The sequence below is a fragment of the Vicia villosa genome, linkage group LG7 (genome assembly GCF_029867415.1).
Source record: "Vicia villosa cultivar HV-30 ecotype Madison, WI linkage group LG7, Vvil1.0, whole genome shotgun sequence".
Taxonomy (NCBI): domain Eukaryota; kingdom Viridiplantae; phylum Streptophyta; class Magnoliopsida; order Fabales; family Fabaceae; genus Vicia; species Vicia villosa.
Window position 1 is genome coordinate 95,888,550 of NC_081186.1, and position 19,946 is coordinate 95,908,495.

The 19,946-nt window shown below is 35.2% G+C and overlaps 2 protein-coding genes across 2 annotated transcripts; both read right to left on the bottom strand.

Moving 5' to 3' along the window:
• Window positions 1–3,284: 3,284 nt before the first annotated feature.
• LOC131619768 (receptor-like protein EIX1) lies at window positions 3,285–5,348 on the bottom strand. Its single transcript, XM_058890833.1, has one exon. The coding sequence runs from the start codon at window positions 5,346–5,348 to the stop codon at window positions 3,285–3,287; it is 2,064 nt and encodes a 687-aa protein (XP_058746816.1).
• A 9,390-nt stretch (window positions 5,349–14,738) lies between these two features.
• LOC131617892 (receptor-like protein EIX2) lies at window positions 14,739–18,753 on the bottom strand. Its single transcript, XM_058889162.1, has 2 exons — window positions 15,338–18,753; window positions 14,739–15,020 (listed from the first exon to the last, which is right to left on the bottom strand). The coding sequence occupies exons 1-2, from the start codon at window positions 18,644–18,646 to the stop codon at window positions 15,006–15,008; spliced, it is 3,324 nt and encodes a 1,107-aa protein (XP_058745145.1). The 5' UTR covers window positions 18,647–18,753; the 3' UTR covers window positions 14,739–15,005.
• Window positions 18,754–19,946: the final 1,193 nt, after the last annotated feature.

Below are 19,946 nucleotides of genomic sequence, written 5' to 3' on the forward strand. Positions count from 1 at the left end.
CTACTCTAAAGTTACTATAGGCAATGGAGAACATGTTGATGTCAAAGGAAAAGGTGTCATAGCTGTTGAAACTCCCTCTGGTATCAAATACATTTCAGATGTTTTATTTGTACCTGAAATAAATCAAAGTCTTTTAAGTGTGGGACAAATGATGGAAAAGAACTATTCATTGCATTTCAAAGACATGAGATGCACTATTATAGATCCTTCTGGATCTAAGTTAATGACTGTTGAAATGAGAGGTAAAAGTTTTCCAGTAGAGTGGAAGCAAACAACCATGCATGCATTTCCAAGTACTGTTCGTGATTCCTCCTTGTGGCATAAAAGGTTGGGTCACTTTAGTTACTCAACCTTAAAACAAATGAGTTCTCATGATTTGGTTGAAAATTTACCAGTCATTGATGATGTTGTTGACATTTGTGATGTATGTCAATATGGAAAACAAAGTAGATTATCATTCCCTGCTGCGTCAACCTGGAGGGCTTCTGAAAAGTTACAGCTCATACACACTGATGTGTGTGGTCCGATGCCAACGACATCTCTAAATGGAAACAAGTATTTTCTGCTATTTATTGATGATTTTACAAGGATGAGTTGGGTATTTTTTCTAAGGCAGAAGTCAGAAGTGTTTGCTACATTTCAGAGTTTCAAACTTATGGTTGAAAAAGAGGCTGATTGTCAAATTAAAAAGCTCAGGTCTGATAATGGTACTGAGTATACAGCAGGAGAATTTAAAACTTTTTGTGAGCAAGCTGGAATCCAACATCAATTTACTGTTCCTTACACTCCTCAACAAAATGGAGTGAGTGAAAGGAAGAACAGGACAATCATGGATATGTCTCGATGTTTGCTTTTTGAGAAAGATATTCCTAAAACCTTTTGGGCGGAGGCTGTCAACACATCAGTGTACTTACTGAATTTGTTGCCTACCAAAGCCTTGAAGGGAAAAACACCCTTTGAAGCATGGTATAAAAGAAAGCCGTCTGTTCAACATTTAAAGATATTTGGATGTGTCTGCTACGTTCATGTTCCAAATGTGAAAAGAGATAAATTGGAAACAAAGTCTGTGATCGGTATATTTTTGGGGTACAGTAGTAGCTCCAAAGCGTATCGAATTTATAATTTGGAGACCAAGAGAATTCTGGTTAGCAGAGATGTAAAATTTGATGAGTTCTCTAAATGGAATTGGGAGAAAAGTCAAGCTGAAGGTTCAAGTAAGGTATTGTCTATGGAAGATAGTTTGGAGAATCAAAATTCAGAAGATGAAGAAGAAAGTTATGATATTGATGCGGATTTTCCAACCCGAGGTACTAGAACCTTGGATGATATCTATGCCAGGTGCAATATAGCTACATTAGAGCCTACCCGATATGCTGAAGCTGCTAATATTGAGGGATGGAAGGTTGCCATGCAAGAGGAGATGAAGATGATAGAGAAAAATCAAACATGGAAGCTTGTAGACAAACCAAAAAATCAAAAGATTATTGGTGTTAAGTGGGTTTATAGAACCAAACTCAATCCTGATGGATCTATAAATAAGCTTAAGGCCAGATTGGTGGTAAAAGGTTATTTTCAACAACACGGTGTTGATTTTTCAGACACTTTTGCACCTGTTGCAAGACATGATACAATTAGGTTGTTGGTTGCCTTAGCAGCAAAATTGGGATGGAAAATTTATCATTTTGATGTTAAATCAGCTTTTTTAAATGGATTGCTTGATGAAGACATTTATGTCGACCAGCCTGAAGGTTTTATGGTTGGAGGAAGTGAAAATAAAGTTTACAAGCTTCACAAAGCCCTCTATGGCTTAAAACAAGCACCAAGAGCATGGTATAGCAGAATTGATGGTTATCTTTTGCAAAAAGGTTTTAAAAGAAGTGAAAATGAGGCTACTCTGTATGTGAAGAGGTCAAAGAATGAACTCCAACTAATAGTGTCATTGTATGTCGATGATCTGTTGGTTATAGGGAATAAATCCAATTCTCTAAGTCAATTCAAGCAAGATATGGAGAATGAATTTGAGATGACAGATTTGGGTGAAATGAAATATTTTCTTGGAATGGAGATCTTTCAGTCAAGTGCTGGAATCTTTATTTCTCAAAAGAAATATGCTTTGGAGGTATTAAAGAAGTTTAATATGGATAAATGCAAGTCTGTTCCCACACCTCTTATTGTGAATGAAAAATTATCAAAGGATGATGGTGATAATAGTGCAGATGCTTCTATTTATAGAAGTATAATTGGAAGTTTGTTGTATCTTTCAGCAACCAGGCCTGATATAATGTTTGCTGCTAGCTTACTTTCCAGGTTCATGCATTCTCCAAGTCAAGTTCATCTTGGTGCAGCTAAGAGAGTTTTGAGGTACATAAAAGGTACATCTGACTATGGTTTGTGTTTTTTGAAAAATGAGAGTGGAGAGCTCCAAGGATATGCAGATAGTGACTGGGCTGGAAGTGTAGATGATGTAAAAAGTACCTCTGGTTATATTTTCTCATTTGGTAGTGCTGTGTTCTCATGGAATTCAAAGAAACAAGAAGTTGTCGCCCAATCGTCAGCAGAAGCGGAGTATATTTCTGCAGCAGCAGCAGCAAATCAAACTATTTGGCTAAGGAAGATTTTAACAGATGTGGAACAATTTCAAAACAACGCTACTGTCATATGGGTGGATAACAAATCTGCTATAGCCATAGCTAAGAATCCAGTCCAGCATGGAAGAACCAAACACATCAAGGTTAAATATCATGCTATTAGAGAAGCTGAAAAGTCAAAAGAAATCAGTTTGGAGCATTGCAGTTCAGAAAATCAGATTGCAGATATAATGACCAAAGCTCTTTCCAAGGGAAAGTTTGAAGAATTGAGATCAATGCTTGGAGTATTCAAGAAAAATATCAAGGAGGAGTGTTAGAAATTGATATTTTTCTAACATATTACTTTTCTTGTTATGTCACATTACTTGTTTAGTCATTTTGCTTGTTATGTCACTTTGCTTGTCATGTCACTTTACTTGTCTTGTTTTTTATAATAATTAGATTCTTGCTTGTCAAGATAGTAAAGTAGACCAAATCTAATGATGTCTACTATTTAGTCTACTATTTAGAATAGTGTTGTTTTGGATTTTACTTCCACTACAACAAGTAAGTTCATTGCTTGATTCTATATATTTGTAGTATTTTCAACTTAATGAAATATATGAAAAAACAACATATCATCTTCCTTAAAAATAAAAATAAAAACAATCTTTATTATTTTGGAATTTCTATCCTTCTCTTCTCCACCACCTTCCATCACCCTCTATTTTTTCTTACAAGGTCCAACAACTGAATATTTGTTAAGTAACAAAGACTCCGCGGAAGATTTCCATAAAATTGATTCCTTCGTAAGCTTAACATTTCCAATTGTTGTCCTAACCAATACGGAATTGGTCCGGAGAATCTATTATCTCCAACATCAAGCATGATCAGTCCTGTGCAATTTATCAAGGAGACAGGCAACTTCCCAATGAAGGTATTGTTACGCAATATCAACACCTTAAGTGCAAGTAAAGATCCCAATGAGGATGGTACTTCACCAGACAAAGCATTGTCACTCAAATCTAGAAATTCCAATGATTTCAAATGACTCCAACAATCATGGAGCTGCTTGGATAGTTGATTCTTTGATATATCCAATTGGCGCAATCTATCAATTGAATTGTTAGAACATAAAAATAAACGAGTTTCGGAAAATTTGTTCTTGGACAGCCGTAGAAATGTTGCACTTTGCAAAAACAGGGGGATTGAACCTTCAAATTGATTTGAATCCATAAATACTTCAGAACCTTCATAAAATCTTATGGGCAAATTTGGAATTGTGCCAAACAGATTATTGTATGAAATATTCATGAAATTTAAATTTTTTGTTTGAGTCCAAAACCATACTGGAACTGCATCTGAAATTTTAGCATTAGAAATGTCTATCCGTTGAAGAAGTTTTTGACTCTGCAACCATTTTGGAAAACTAGGCCCTAACATACATGACCTTAACCCAATGGTATTCAATTGAAAAGCTGGCACCCAATTTTCACGGAATATGAGAGACAATGAGTTTTCACTCAAGTATAATTCCTTTAACATGGACATGTTTCCAAATTGAGAGTCTGTGATCACACCTTCCAAATCATTAAAATCCAAGTATAGATTTTCTAAATGATAGGGGAATGTTGAAACTTTTAGTATCCTCCTTAATGAATTGTTGGATAGGTCGAGAGTTCCTAAAGATGAGAACATTGACATGTCAGGTACCGTGCCAGTAATTTGGTTGCTATCCAAGTGTAATTCTTGAAGTGAATCTTTTGCACACCCAAAAGATAAGTTATGAAGTATCACTGAAAGATCTTCACTCAGCTTGTTTTCTGACAAATATAGCCATCTTAATGAACATAGGTTTCCAAATGATTTTGGAATTCCGCCTTCTAAAGAATTTGATTCAAATGACAAAGACTCCAACGATTTTGGAAATCCATCTGGAATCCTCCCTCTTAACATATTATTTGAAAGGTCAAGTGATATTAGAGTTGGGAATATTGAAAAATCAGACAATTTTCCAGTAATTTGGTTGAAACTTAAACCCAAATATTGCAGTGAGTATCTTGCACAACCAGACAATTTGTGTAGAATGGTTGAAATGTCTTCATTCAAGTTGTTACCATCAAGATGCAATGATTTTAACGTACATATATGTCTAATAGATTCTGGAACTCCACCTTGTAGTTCATTTCCGAACAAGTCGAGACGTTGAAGAGGGTTTTGTATGTTGCCAAAATCATATGGAATGGTGTCATTGAATTTGTTATCACTAAGATCAAGGTCAATTAAGTTGGAGGTGGCATTAAACACCCATTCAAATATTTTGGAAGATGAAAAGGTATTGAATGAAAGGTCAAGGATTGCAAGAGAAGTAGAAAAGTTGAACCGTGAATGGGACAGAGAATGGAGGTAAAGATCGGAAAGGTCACAAGAAGATAGCTTCAATTCTTGTATGCTAGGAAGCTTAGCAATCATTTGCATCCAGAGATGAGAAGAATTGAGATTGAATATGTCACTCAAGTCAAGATGGGTTAAAAGAGTGAGATTAGAAAGCCACTGACCTCCAACATGATTATTTTTATCATCAAATTTGAGTCTGTAATTGTATCTAAGATTAAGCTCTTGTAAACTTGAAAGGCTTCCAAGTTGATGAGGAATGGTTCCAACAAGATAATTCCCTGAAAGATCAAGGTACTGCAAATGAGAGGAAGACTCAATGGAAAGACTTGACAGTGAGTAATGAATAAACCGTTGACGAGGAATAGTGCAACAAATCAAGTACATTCTATTTGTTTCATTAGAACATTAGAATCAGGGCCGGCTAAACGAATTTGGAAGATTAAGTCAAAATTTACAATAATATATATATATATATATATATATATATATATATATATATATATATATATATATATATATATATATATATATATATATATATATATATATATATATATATATATATATATATATATATATATATATATATATGATTTAAGAATTATATTAAAAAGAAAGTATTATCTTACAAATTTAATTTAAAATTATTTAATTTTATTTGTGTTGAAACAATAGTAATTCTTAATCAATTTTGTATGACCAAATTAAAATAAATAAAATATTATAAAAGAAGATTATACATTATTTTCTAAAATAAAAAATAAAACCTAACTATATCTATTTTACTTTAAGTTTATATAACAAAAGATTTATGAAATTTTAAAGTAATTAATTAATTATACTATAAAAGGTAAATGAATTGTTAGAAAAATCACTAATGTCATATAAAGAAACTGCACCCCTTAATGATTTTATTAATCATTAAAAAATTGATTAAGAAAAAATAAAATAAGACTCATAAATTTTTTAGACAATACCACACCACTAGGCTACTACAAACTCATGTAGAAATTATGCTTTCGTTGATATATATTTAGAGAATTTCTTTAACACACCATATATTTTTCTAGTGTGTTGTACAAAAATAAATAAACGCATTCAGTTATTGAAAATATATTTTCAGAAGCAGCCTTAGTCAGCTCTTTGATGGACAAGAGCAGGGAACTAACCGAAAATGTATTTACAGGAGGGAACCATAGTTATATTTCAGGAATATATTGACACAAATACGCGCCTCTTCTCTTCCCCTTCCTCACTTTCAGAAAACATTCAAAACCCAACCTCAAAAACCTTTCAAAAACCCACCTACTCCCTTGTGCGAAAATTTCAATAGAAATCAACAAACAACAATCAAGCATCATCTAACATCAGTGTTGAAGCTTCATCAACCAACAAGAATCAGATTTTGAAGTGAAATTGTAAGTGTTTTTTGAGTTAAATGTATACACATTTAGAAATTGAGTTTTAGGTTAGATAGTTGAAATATTTTTAGTGTTTACAAGCTTATGAATATGATTAAACATCTGTTGTGAAAAACGATACCAATAACAAAGTATAATAGGGAATTAGAGAGGATAAGAAGAACACAAGAATTGGTTATAACTGCTTTTCTTTCACTTTCTCTTAAAACAAGATTACAAGTTTACAAGAATAACAAATAACCTCTCTCACCCTAAATTAGGATTTGCAGCTTAGCAATGATGAGAGACTAGTATGCTATTTATAATAAAACCTAACATACTAACTAATGGGCTTTTTCAGCAAGGCCCATTACACAAGCCAACTTAATAAACAAGCTAACTTAACAAATTAGGGTTTAAACACTAAAACCTAATTTAACATGCTAACAACTCTAGCATCTTCGACATCTGCATGCTAGACCCATCTTCGACTACAGCATGCACACTTCGACACCAGCATGTGAACAATCCTTCGACTTCATGCTTAACTCTGTCGAACTGTCGAACCAAGAAGCTACCCTTCGACAATACTAGAGTTCGATCCAATATCTCACAAATCTCCACCTTGGACCTAACTCTACAACGTCAAGGAACAAACTAGCTTTCTTCATGCAGCTTTATCAACTGCATACAGTGGAAAAACTTGCAACTCGACAATGTCTTGGTGATCATATCAGCAGCATTGTCTTCAGTCGAAACCTTCAGCACTTGGACTTCTCCACGCTTGATTACTCCTCTGACAAAATGCAGCCTCACATCAATGTGCTTAGTTCGCTCATGATAGGCTGAATTCTTCGACAGGTGTATTGCACTTTGACTATCACATTTAACATTGATACCTCGACCTTGGAGTTTCAGCTCCTTCGCAAAACCTTCAAGCCACAATGCTTCTTTCACAGCTTCAGTTAATGCAATGTACTCCGCTTCAGTGGTTGATAGAGCAACAACCTTCTGAAGTGTTGCTTTCCAACTAATTGCTGTGCCAAACATAGTGAAAACATATCCAGAAATAGATTTCCTGGAATCCATACAACCTGCATAATCAGAGTCGACATATCCTTCGATTACTGCTTTACCATCTTCACCCAAGGCTCCACCATAAATTAGGACTCTATTCAGAGACCCATTTATGTACCTTAAAATCCACTTCAATGCTTGCCAGTGAGCCTTTCCAGGATTCGCCATGTACCTGCTTACAAGACTTACTGCGTATGCTATGTCGGGTCTAGTACAAACCATAGCATACATCAAAGAACCAACTATATTAGCATATGGGATGCTATTCATATAGGCTCTTTCCACATCAGTACTGGGACACTGATCAATACTCAGCTTGAACTGAGGGTTTGTTGGAGTCACAACTGGCTTCGAATTCGACATACCAAACTTTTCAAGAATCTTCCGTAGATATGCCTCTTGAGATAGGCATAACTTCGACTTCTTTCTATCTCTTCGAATGTCAATTCCAAGAATCCTGGAAGCAGCTCCCAGATCCTTCATATCGAACTCCTTATTGAGTTCAGCCTTCACCCTCATCACATCTTCGACACTGTTGCTTGTTCTAATGAAACTTATGCGTGCCATGAACTTGTCGAATCTCCTATTCCACTGTCGAGGAGATTGTTTCAGCCCATACAAGGATCTCTTTAACTTACACACATAATCATCCTTCCCCTTTTCGACATACCCTTCAGGTTGCCTCATCAGGATCGTTTCATCTAGATCACCATACAAGAACGCAGTTTTCACATCCATCTGTTCCAGTTCAAGATCGAACTGTGCCACCATGGCAAGCAGCATTCGAATGGACCTATGTTTCACAACAGGAGAAAACACATCATTGAAGTCGACACCTTCTTTCTGAGTGAAACCCCTTGCGACTAACCTTGCCTTATATCTTTTCAACGTCACTCCTTCAATTCCTTCCTTAACTTTGAAAATCCATTTACAGCTGACTAACCTTGCCCCAGCAGGTTTCTTGATCAGTTCCCAAGTGTGATTATCATGAAGAGATTTCATCTCATCATCCATGGCCTTCAGCCATTCAGTCTTATTTTGACTCCTCATAACTTCCTTATAATCTCTAGGTTCATCATCAAGAGCCTCACTGGCAGAGATTAATGCATAAGCTATAAGATCTGCATACCCAAGTTTCTGAGGTGGTTTGATGACTCTTCTCGACCTATCTCTCGACAATAGGTAGTCATCGTCAGTTTCCTCAACTTCCTCAGCATCTTCTGCTTCTTCTTCGACTTCATCTGGGATATGCAATTCAGCATCAACATGCTCCACCTCAACAGGAATCTCTACCTGTTCCAGCTCTTCGTCAGATGTTTCTGTACTTCGACCAACATCATCAGTTTTCTTAAAAGCCATTTCAGCTTCATTGAAAACTACATCTCGACTGGTGATACACCTCCTGTGACCTGACTCTAGGCACCATAGCCTATAAGCTTTGACTCCTTCAGGGTATCCCATGAACATGCATTTCAGAGCTCTAGGTTCGACCTTGTCTTGCCTAATGTGAGCATAGGCTACACAGCCAAATACTCTCAGTTTGTCGAGATCTGGTGGATGTCCCGACCAAACTTCTTCAGGTGTCTTCATATCTAACGCTGTCGAAGGACATCTGTTTATCAGATATGTTGCTGTCGAAGCAGCCTCAGCCCAGAACACCTTCTTTAACCCCGCACTAGTCAACATGCATCTGACTCTCTCCAAAATAGTTCGATTAAATCTTTCAGCCAAACCATTTTGCTGTGGAGTACCTGCAGTAGTTCTGTGCCTTGCAATACCAAAGGCAGCACAAAAACTGTCGAATGCCTCATTGCAAAATTCAAGGCCATTGTCGGTTCTCAACCTCTTGACCTTCCTGCCAGTCTGATTTTCAACCAGAGTCTTCCAACTTTTGAAATTCTCAAAAGTTTCATCCTTAGTCTTCTGGATGAATACCCATAATTTTCTGGAATAATCATCTACTATGGATAGAAAATACCTTGCTCCTGAATGTGATGGACACCTTGCAGGCCCCCAAAGATCAGCATGGATGTAATCAAGGGATCCATGTGTTCTTTGTTTGCCTTTGTTGAACTTCACTCTGCAAGATTTTCCAAGTACACAGGGTTCACAAAACTTCAGCTTTTCGATTTTGTCTCCACCAAGCAGATTTTGTTTCCTTAATTCGACCAGACCCCTTTCACTGACATGGCCCAATCTCATGTGCCAGATTTCGGTCTTCGACAAAGGTTTCGTGGATACAACATTTGTCGAACCACTTACAACTTCAGCCTCAAGGGTATACAAGCCTTGTTTCTTCACGCCTCTCAAGACTTCCTTCGAACCCTTCATGACTCTTAGGATACTTTTCTCTCCTTGGAAAACATATCCTTTCTTGTCGAATTCACCAAGAGAAAGCAGATTTCTCTTCAAATCAGGAACATACCTGACTTCAGTCAACAACCTTATTGACTCATCATGGAGCTTGAATCTAACAGATCCAATACCTGCAATCTTGCAAGCCTTGTTGTTTCCCAGCAATACTGATCCACCATCTTGATCACATACTTCCTCGAACAAGTCTTTGTTTGGAGTCATGTGCCAAGTGCACCCTGAATCCATAATCCACTCTCTTCTCGAGTCACTGCTTGAAACTCCATGATCTTTCAGGCGTTCAGGACACACCTTTCTTGTGTGACCCTCCTTCTTACAATGATAGCATCGAATGCCAGATGCTTCGCCACTGTAAGACTTCGACTGGCTTTTGCCCTTCTTGTCGAACTTACCATTCTTTCGTAAGAGTTTTCCTTTAACGGCCAAACCTTCGCCAACAGTCGAAGGTTTATGCTCCTTTCGTTCATTCAAGTCCTTAGAGTACAAGGCTGATTGAACTTCTTCAAACGTCAGGGACTCCCTTCCATACAAGAGAGTTTCTTTGAAGTGAGCATGTGATCGAGGCAAAGAACACAATAGTAACAGCGCTTGATCTTCATCATCGATCTTCACATCAATATTTTCAAGATCAATAATCAGCTTGTTGAACATATCCAACTGCTCAGCCAATACTTTATCTTCAATCATCTTGAATGAATACAAAGCTTGCTTCAGGTAGAGTCGATTTACAAGCGATTTGGTCATATACAAACTTTCAAGTTTCACCCATAACCCTGATGCCGTCGTCTCCTTTGATACCTGCCTGAGAACCTTATCACCGAGGCTCAACAAAATTGCGTTGTGTGCCTTCTCAATCATAGTCGTCTTCTCCGCTGCCGTCAATTCTGCATTCATGGCTGCCTCTCCCTTCAACGCTTCCAAACAACCCTGCTGAACCAGTAGGGCTTTCATCTTCAAGCGCCACAGACCGAAATCATTCACTCCGGTGAACTTTTCAATCTCATACTTTGTTGAAGGCATCTTCTCCACGCTCACCGCACCAATTTGTTGTGAAAAACGATACCAATAACAAAGTATAATAGGGAATTAGAGAGGATAAGAAGAACACAAGAATTGGTTATAACTGCTTTTCTTTCACTTTCTCTTAAAACAAGATTACAAGTTTACAAGAATAACAAATAACCTCTCTCACCCTAAATTAGGATTTGCAGCTTAGCAATGATGAGAGACTAGTATGCTATTTATAATAAAACCTAACATACTAACTAATGGGCTTTTTCAGCAAGGCCCATTACACAAGCCAACTTAATAAACAAGCTAACTTAACAAATTAGGGTTTAAACACTAAAACCTAATTTAACATGCTAACAACTCTAGCATCTTCGACATCTGCATGCTAGACCCATCTTCGACTACAGCATGCACACTTCGACACCAGCATGTGAACAATCCTTCGACTTCATGCTTAACTCTGTCGAACTGTCGAACCAAGAAGCTACCCTTCGACAATACTAGAGTTCGATCCAATATCTCACAACATCTTAGTAAGGTTTTTTCGATCAATGAATATTTTGTTGAGATCTTTGTAGCCCGAGCGAGCTTCATCATTAACGAAGTAGAAAGTTGCAGGTCGTACTAGAGATACATTTCCGGTTTTGTTCGACGTTAACATAAAAACCAGAAATGCATCTCCGGTTTTAGTCGGTCTGCCTTTTTTCCCTTTCTTTTAAAATGAGTCTTTTTGCAACGTATGAGGCAGCACCTGACCTGAGGCCTAGGCAGCTGGAGTCACACCAGCGGAACCTCAGGGTTTTAGAGGAGAGCCTTCTGATTTATCAATGTTGCCTCTATACCCGAACCATGTTGCCTGACATATCTGGGACGGGGAGGTAAATATTGTATTTAACTATTAATTTTTGTAGTGTTTATTTCATTATTAAGTTTTGTTTGGTTGAATTAATTTTGTTAAACCATGTATGCATGAACGTGATGTGCTAAAGATCATTAATCATGCACGAAAGATCAGTCGCCTGCTGTTTTCAGGGTTGAAAGATCATTAATTTTGCTCTTGCTGTTTTCAGGGTTGAAAGGTTTGACCCTCTCTGGATATACTACCGTTAATCATGGTATGATTAACGCTTTTGTTGAGAGATGACATCATGAGACATCATCGTTCCATCTACCATATGGTGAGATGATGATCACATTGGACGATGTCTTGTGTCTGTTGCATCTTCCGATAAGAAGGAGGTTTTTAGACCATAAGAGGTGTGGCAAAGAGGAGGCATTGGAGTTGTTGGTAGAGTACTTAGGAGTTACCCCGGAGAATGCTATGGAGGAGATGGACTGCACCTGTGGTGCTCATGTTTGATATGGCTTATCGTGTATTATGATTTTGTTGAGCTAATTATTCCAATAATGAAGTTGAGTTAAAAAATGATCTGAAAGATGCTTTAGGGATGATGCTCTAGATTTGTAATTCACTATTTTGTTTTCAATTTTATAGTTGGAATTGGAAAGACATTTGCTATAGCCACTGCAGTTGTATTTGGTGCTGCTGCATTAGTAATATGTGCGGTGGCGTCGATGTTAAAGCTTTATAATGTAAGTAAAAAGACAGGTTGTTTAATCTTTTTCCAATGTATAAGATCCCTTGATTGTGTTACTCCATGTTTTCCATGATTGTAGTGAGAATCCAGCTCCCAAAAGTTTAGTCTTATGGAATTGAGGAGGAAAATTTGTTGGTTATATCTTACGATTACTTTGAACTTCACAACAAGTGAAGCATTTTTAAGTGTAAAAAGTTAACAAGAATGGCAAGTTTATTGGCAATATCAACATTCACTCATTCTCCTGTCAGCATGAGTGCAAAAGGTTTCGAAAAGTGAAGTAACTTATACATGAAGGCATTGCATAAATGTAATGAATGAGGATATTACACTATGTGAAGTTGGAAAAACTGAAAAATGCAGGTTGCAATGGGATTGGCAGGTAGACGGACCTACTGTTTGGTTTAAATAGAAGACGGTAAAGTGACCGTTGTTCCAGTAGTTTGCAAGCATTTCACGCAATTTGTTGCTGGAGATTTAATCTGGCATCTGAAATAGTTTATAAAAATAAGCTAAAAATAGCTCTAAGATATCCATAATGATCTCTTTGAAATACTTACACAAGGACTTACTGTTACATAATAAAAGATTCCTTGAAATAATGTACCTTCTACTATGACTGAGTATTTGCCTCCAGTGACTTGTAGTGATTATGCAAGATTATTGAGTGGGCCATTATGGTTAGGAGGATTCTTCTACAAATTTTATTTCTTCATCTAATGAATACATACTATTTTCTACTCTCTTATCTCTTACATAATTTCAAATTCGGAATTTCGGGTTTCCATCAAAAACTCATGTCATGATTACGATTTCAAATTAGCAGTATTTGGTAAAATTTATGCTTACCGTAGCTATAGGCTGTATAACGAAAGATTTATGTGTTGTTTGTTACATTTTGAATATTTGGTTAGATTTATGCTTACCGAAAATTAGCAGATTTTTGACCAAGTAGAAATTAGATTGTGAAAAGAAAACATCAGCAGGCAAATGCAATGATGTTCTGCACTATAGGATACTTAATCCATTGAATAACCCCACTCAAATTATGGCAGTTATTTACCTCCATTAGATAATGTCTTATGGTGTATTATGATTTTGTTGTGCTTATTATGCCAATAATGAAGTTGACTTAAAAATGGTCGAAAAGATGTCGAAAAGATGCTTTGGAGGTGATGCCCTGGTTTCGTAATTCACTATTTTAGTTTCAATTTTATAGTTGGAAAGCCATTTTTTTATAGCCACTTCAGTTGTATTTGGGGCTGCATAATATAAGTAATTTGAGCTTTATAACGAAAAATCAAAATACAAGTTGTTTAATCTTATCCAATGCATAAGATCCCTTGATTGTGTGACTCCATGTTTTCCATGATTGTAGTGAGAATCTGCCCTCAAATGTGTTGGTTATATCTTATGATGATTTTGAATTTCACAAGTTAATAACTTTTTAGCATAAAAAGAAGCTTGTTGACAACATCAACATTCACTCATTCTTCTGTCACTAATGGTTCAAAAGGTTTCAAAAAGTTAAGTAACTTCTTCATGAAGGCATTGCAGAAAAGTAATGAATGAGGATAGATAAATCCTTGGGGGAACTACACAATGTGAAAGTGGAAAGAAAAGTTTCATCTGAAAAACTAGCTTAACTTGAAGTTTCAAGATGGTCGGTATGGAAGACTGAGATATGCAAGTTGCCATGGGATTGGCAGAGAGACCTACTGATTTAAGTAGAAGAAGGTGAAGTGAGAATTGTTCAAGAAGTGAGCAAGCATTTCATGCAATTTGTTGCAAGAGATTTAATCCGGTATCCAACGTACCTTCCAAAAGTATCCCATAAAATAAAATTACAAGGAGAGAAAGAAGTCTATCAGTATTTACAACTTACAAGACACATTCCAGTATGTTGCATCAAATTATAATAAAATATGCTTAATTAGTAATAACCCGTTAAAAATTTTCCCATTGCAAGTCCTTCCAAAAGACAGAGCAAAATCTACATTAGGAAGTTATGAGAATGGATGTTTAGTTTCTATGAAAAGCACCAATTTCTGAACATGTTTCTGCTTATATTCTAAAAGGCTAGAATTATAAAGAAGTTATGTCTGACGTATTATGGAAATAGATACACATAAACATCTCATCATTGAACATAATGCATCTTCCCTATTTCAATTACCATAAAAATAATTAGATGTAATCATATATCACATTATTTACTTATAATCAACTTTCTTTCATTTCTTATTCAACCTTCTGCAATCCATATTTCATAATAATATACTTGTGTCATGAAACACAAACATAAAATGGTGATTCACAACAATCATATTATTTTATTTCAATAACTTTATTACAACACAATATTGGAAAACTGAAGAAGGACTGAGAGTGCAATCATTACAGTATCTAAAAAACAAAATTATAAAACATGTTTTTTTCTCTTTGACAATAACATTATTAATCTCACAACACATATCACATGTATATGCTTCAGAAGTTGGTGATTGACATAGAACTCTGGATTCCTTTATTTTTGTGCTACCTTTCTTCAACAAAACCTCGCATGATTCTATTGGAGGTGCTTAGAAAAACTTTTCCTGTGGGAAATTACAAAGTGATCAAAGAACATACTTGAGTTTAAGTGAAAAAATAATCATAGAAATAAATGAACCATGTGTTTGAGCAATATATAAGCTATTCATATCTCTTAAGGAAAAATGCTGCTTGAAAACTTTAAACATTTATAATTTTGATGTAACAGAATTTTGTTGTAAGCTCAAGCTTAACTTATTTAACAAAAAGGCTATAAGCAAATTGAGATCATGACATTGACTTGTAGACCTAATTAACGTGTCAGATAATTATGAAATGAAACTATTAAGCTAGTGTGAAAGAGGGAAAAGGGAAAGGTTACCTGCAAACCTCCGAGCCACCTTTGAAATTTTATTCCATTCAGCACCATAAACACATACATTGTATCAACTATGTTGTTCAAGAACAACACATATGTATGTCTCCAAGTCCTGATGAGAAATAATGATCCCCAAAGTCCCCAAAATCCTATGATAAATCCCAATGCCACACTCAAATAAATTGATTTTTTATCTTCTGGACTACTTTCTTCATTTGTTTCTGGTTTCTGAGGTGTAACTTCTTCATCTCCTGGACAGTTTTTGTCAAGTGGTTTTCCACAAAGACCAGCATTCCCTTCATAACTTGATGCATCGAAACTTTGTAATTGTGTGCCAATTGGAATTCTTCCAGAAAGATTGTTATAGGAAAGATTCAACATGGACAAACGATCAATTTGAGCTAGAGAAGGAGGAATTGGACCAAAGAAATGGTTTCTTGACAAGTCAAGAAATTCAAGTGATGTTAACCTTCCAATCTCTGAAGTAATTTCTCCGGTCAAATTGTTGCTTGATAAATTCAGTGACACCAATTCGATCAAGTTTCCTATTTCTTTTGGAATGTCTCCCATCAATTGATTGCTTGAAAGGTCAATGCTCCTCAAAATAAGCTTATTATTCTTGAACAATCGTTCTTCACCTTTCCACATCAACACAGTAATCAAATCATAGGTGTCAGATGCCTTTATAATTCCATGTCCATACATCAAATTTATGTTTAAGTCTACTTCTGTAGTTGAGGAAATGTTTTGAGACATAGCGGAAAAATTCATCAAGCATTTGAAAACTCCTCCTGATAGACTGTTATCTGAGAGATCCAACAGTTGAATATTTGTCAAGTAACAAAGACTCTGTGGAATACTTCCACTAAACTGATTTCTTCGTAAGCTTAACATTTGCAATTCTTGTCCTAACCAATACGGTATTGGTCCCGAGAACCTATTATCTCCAACATCAAGCATGATCAGTCCTGTGCAATTTATCAAGGACATGGGCAACATCCCAGTAAAAGTATTGTTACGCAATATCAATACCTTAAGTGCATGTAATGATCCCAATGAGGATGGTACTTCACCAGACAAAGTATTGCCACTCAAATCTAGAAATTCCAATGATTTCAAATGACTCCAACAATCAGGGAGTTGCTTGGATAGTTGATTCTTTGAAATATCCAATAGGTGCAATCTATCGATTGAATTGTTAGAACATAAGAATAAACGAGGTTCAGAAAATTTGTTCTCGGACAACCGCAGAAATGTTGCACTTTGCAAAAACAGGGGGATTGAACCTTCAAATTGATTTGAGTCGAGAATTACTTCACAACCTTCAGAAAATCTTATTGGCAAATTTGGAATTGTGCCAAAGAGATTATTGTATGAAATATTCATGAAATTTAAATATTTTGTTTGAGTCCAAAACCATACTGGAACTGCATCAGAAATTTCAGCATTAGAAATGTCTATCCGTTGAAGATGCTTTTGACTCTGCAACCATTTTGGAAAATTAGGCCCTAGCATACATGACCTTAACAGCATGGTATTCAACTGAAAAGATGGCACCCAATTTTCACCGAATATGAGAGACATTGGATTGTCATTCAAGTATAACTCCTTTAACATGGACATGTTTCCAAATTGAGAGTCGGTTATCACACCTTCCAAATCATTAGAATCCAAGTATAGATTCTCTAAATGGCTGGGGAATGCTGAATTGTTTAGTATCCTCCCATTTAATGAATTGTTGGATAGGGCCAGAGTTCTTAAAGATGAGAACATTGACATGTCAGGTACCGTGCCAATAATTTGGTTGCTTTCCAAGTTTAATTCTTGAAGTGAATCTTTTGTACACCCAAAAGATAAATTATGAAGTATCACTGAAAGATCTTCACTCAGCTTGTTACTTGACAAATCTAACAACTTTAATGAACATAGGTTACCAAATGATTTTGGAATTCCACCTTCTAAAGAATTTGATCTAATTATGAAAGACTCCAATGATTTTGGAATTCCATATGGCACCCTCCCACTTAACATATTATTTGAAAGCTCGATTATTATTAGAGATGGGAATATTGAAAGATCAGACAACGTTCCAGTAATTTGGCTGTAAGCTAAACTCAAATGTTGCAGTGAGTATCTTGCACAACCAGACAATTTGTGTAGCATAGTTGAAATGTCTTCATTCAAGTTGCTACCATCAAGATGCAATGACTGTAACATACACATATGTCTAATAGATTCTGGAATTCCACCTTGTAGTTCATTTTCCGATAAGTCGAGTTGTTCAAGACGATTTCGGATATTGCCAAAGTCATATGAAATGGTGCCATTGAAGCTGTTATTGCTTAGATCAAGCTCAATTAAGTTAGAGGTGGCATTAAACACCCATTCAAATATTTTGGAAGATGAAAAGGTATTGAATGAAAGGTCAAGGATTGCAAGAGAAGTAGAAAAGTTGAACCGTGAATGGGACTGAGAATGGAGGTAAAGATCAGAAAGGTCACAATTTGATAACTTCAATTCTTGTATTTTAGGAAGCTTGGCAATAGTTTGTAACAAGAGAGGAGAAGAATTGAGATTGGGTAAGCCACTCAAGTCAAGATGGGTTAAAAGAGTAAGATTAGAAATCCACTGACCTCCAACATGATTGTTCTTATCATCAAATTTGAGTCTGTAATTGGATCCAAGATTAAGCTCTTGTAAATTTGAAAGGCTTCCAAGTTGATGAGGAATGGTTCCATTAAGAAAATTCCAACTGAGATCAAGATGGTGCAAATGAGAGAGATTTCCAAGTTGATAAGGGATTGTCCCCTCCAGGTAAGTATATGAAAGATCAAGATATTGCAAGTGTGAAAGATGAGCAACATCATTTGGAATTCTTCCCTCAAGAAATGAATCATGGAGGTCAAGGAATCTCAAGTAGATAAGAGAACCAAACATTTCTGAAAAAACATTGTTTGAAAACCGATTCCAACTAATGTTCAAATATTTTAAATGTCTCAACTCCATCAATGATGCATTGATCTCGCCTGGAAATACTTTAAGTGTCTCAAATCCAAACTGAGGAGGACTAAGATGAAACATTTCAACATGTCCAGTTTGATTGTTACAACCGATTCCTTCCCATGCACAGCAACCATCGTTCTTACTGTCCCAGCTAGGCAAAAAGGAAGTGTCATCCAACACAAGGCTGGCCTTCAACTGAAGAAGAGCATGTCTCTCATTCTCTAAGCAACCAACAGCTCCATTCAAAAACAGCTGCGACACCACAACAAAGAGTACTGCAACTAACTTGAGAATACTCATCATCTTCATTTGTTTTCTCAGCCAAAGTAATAAAACTCAGCTTGTTATTATTACTTCTCAAATTTCCAAACAAGATGCGAATGAAAAGAAGAATAAACAAGAATAAGACAAAATGAAAAGACTTGACTAATCAGTATAACTAATATTTTTCTCAAGGAAAAAATGCACATCATGATCGCGGATGCATTATTAACGTTTCAAAGTCAATTTTCATATTTTAATAAATTGTTTGCTAAACTATTTTTATATTATAATTCTAAAATTTTACAAGCTTGAAAACTACTTACTCCCTCCGGCCTTAATTCGACCAGATATATTCATTACTCAATTAATTTATAAACAAATTTTTTCTTATGGTTTTCGAGAAACACACTTCAGAACAAATATTGTATAATGAATGTGAGAAATAAATGAAGAGAAATATATATTGGATGATTAATCTCTTAGAAAAAACTTGTGTTCCAGTTTACTTAAAAAAAAAAAACTAACTGGATTTCAGAATTCTTTTCATATATTTAAATTAAACTTTACACAAAATATAAATCAAAATAATTATAGTTATTAAAATAAAATTTAAATCAACTGTATGTTCTTTTTGCATTACCATATTTTCTTCACTTCAACATTTTACCAAAGTAAGTAACACATTCAAACTTCAATTTAATATAAATATTTTATTATTTAAATTATACAATTAATATTAATACTCTTCTTTCTTCTACACGGACTCTTGCTGTTAAAACATATAGTATTAAATATCAATATTTTCTTCAGTCACACTTTGAAACATTTTTGGATTTTATACTCCCTCCGTTTTTTATTATAAGTCGTTTTGGAAAAAAAGTTTGTATTTAAATATAAGTCATTTTACAATTCCAATAAATAATTAATGCTACTTTTCCTATTATATCCTTAAATATTTATTATTTTCTCTCCTTTCAATAATATAAATTTATCTTCCATATATCGATAATTTTGTAAAAACTTTCATAATTTCTTATTTTCATACAACAATTATTATTTTTCTTAAACTGTGTGAAAAGTCTAAAACGACTTATAATAAAAAACGGAGGGAGTAATTTGTTATCACTTTCTTTAGTTTGGTCAAAGTTGGAATTTTGTTATATTATTAGTAAGTTTTTCTATTTTTGAGTTTGTTTGCTTCCTGCAAGTTGGAGATTCTTTGAATTAGTATTACAAAAATAATTGTATATGACTCTCTAATTTTATCTTTTTATACATTAAACTATTTTCATTGATTTAGCAAGTGACGTGTAAGGTGGTGTCATAAATGGTTTTATTATGTTCT

What these genes read in the sequence shown, in the direction of transcription:
- LOC131617892 (XM_058889162.1), bottom strand. Translation starts at nt 18,646, where the DNA reads ATGAAGATGATGAGTATTCTCAAGTTAGTTGCAGTACTCTTTGTTGTG.
- LOC131619768 (XM_058890833.1), bottom strand. Translation starts at nt 5,348, where the DNA reads ATGTACTTGATTTGTTGCACTATTCCTCGTCAACGGTTTATTCATTAC.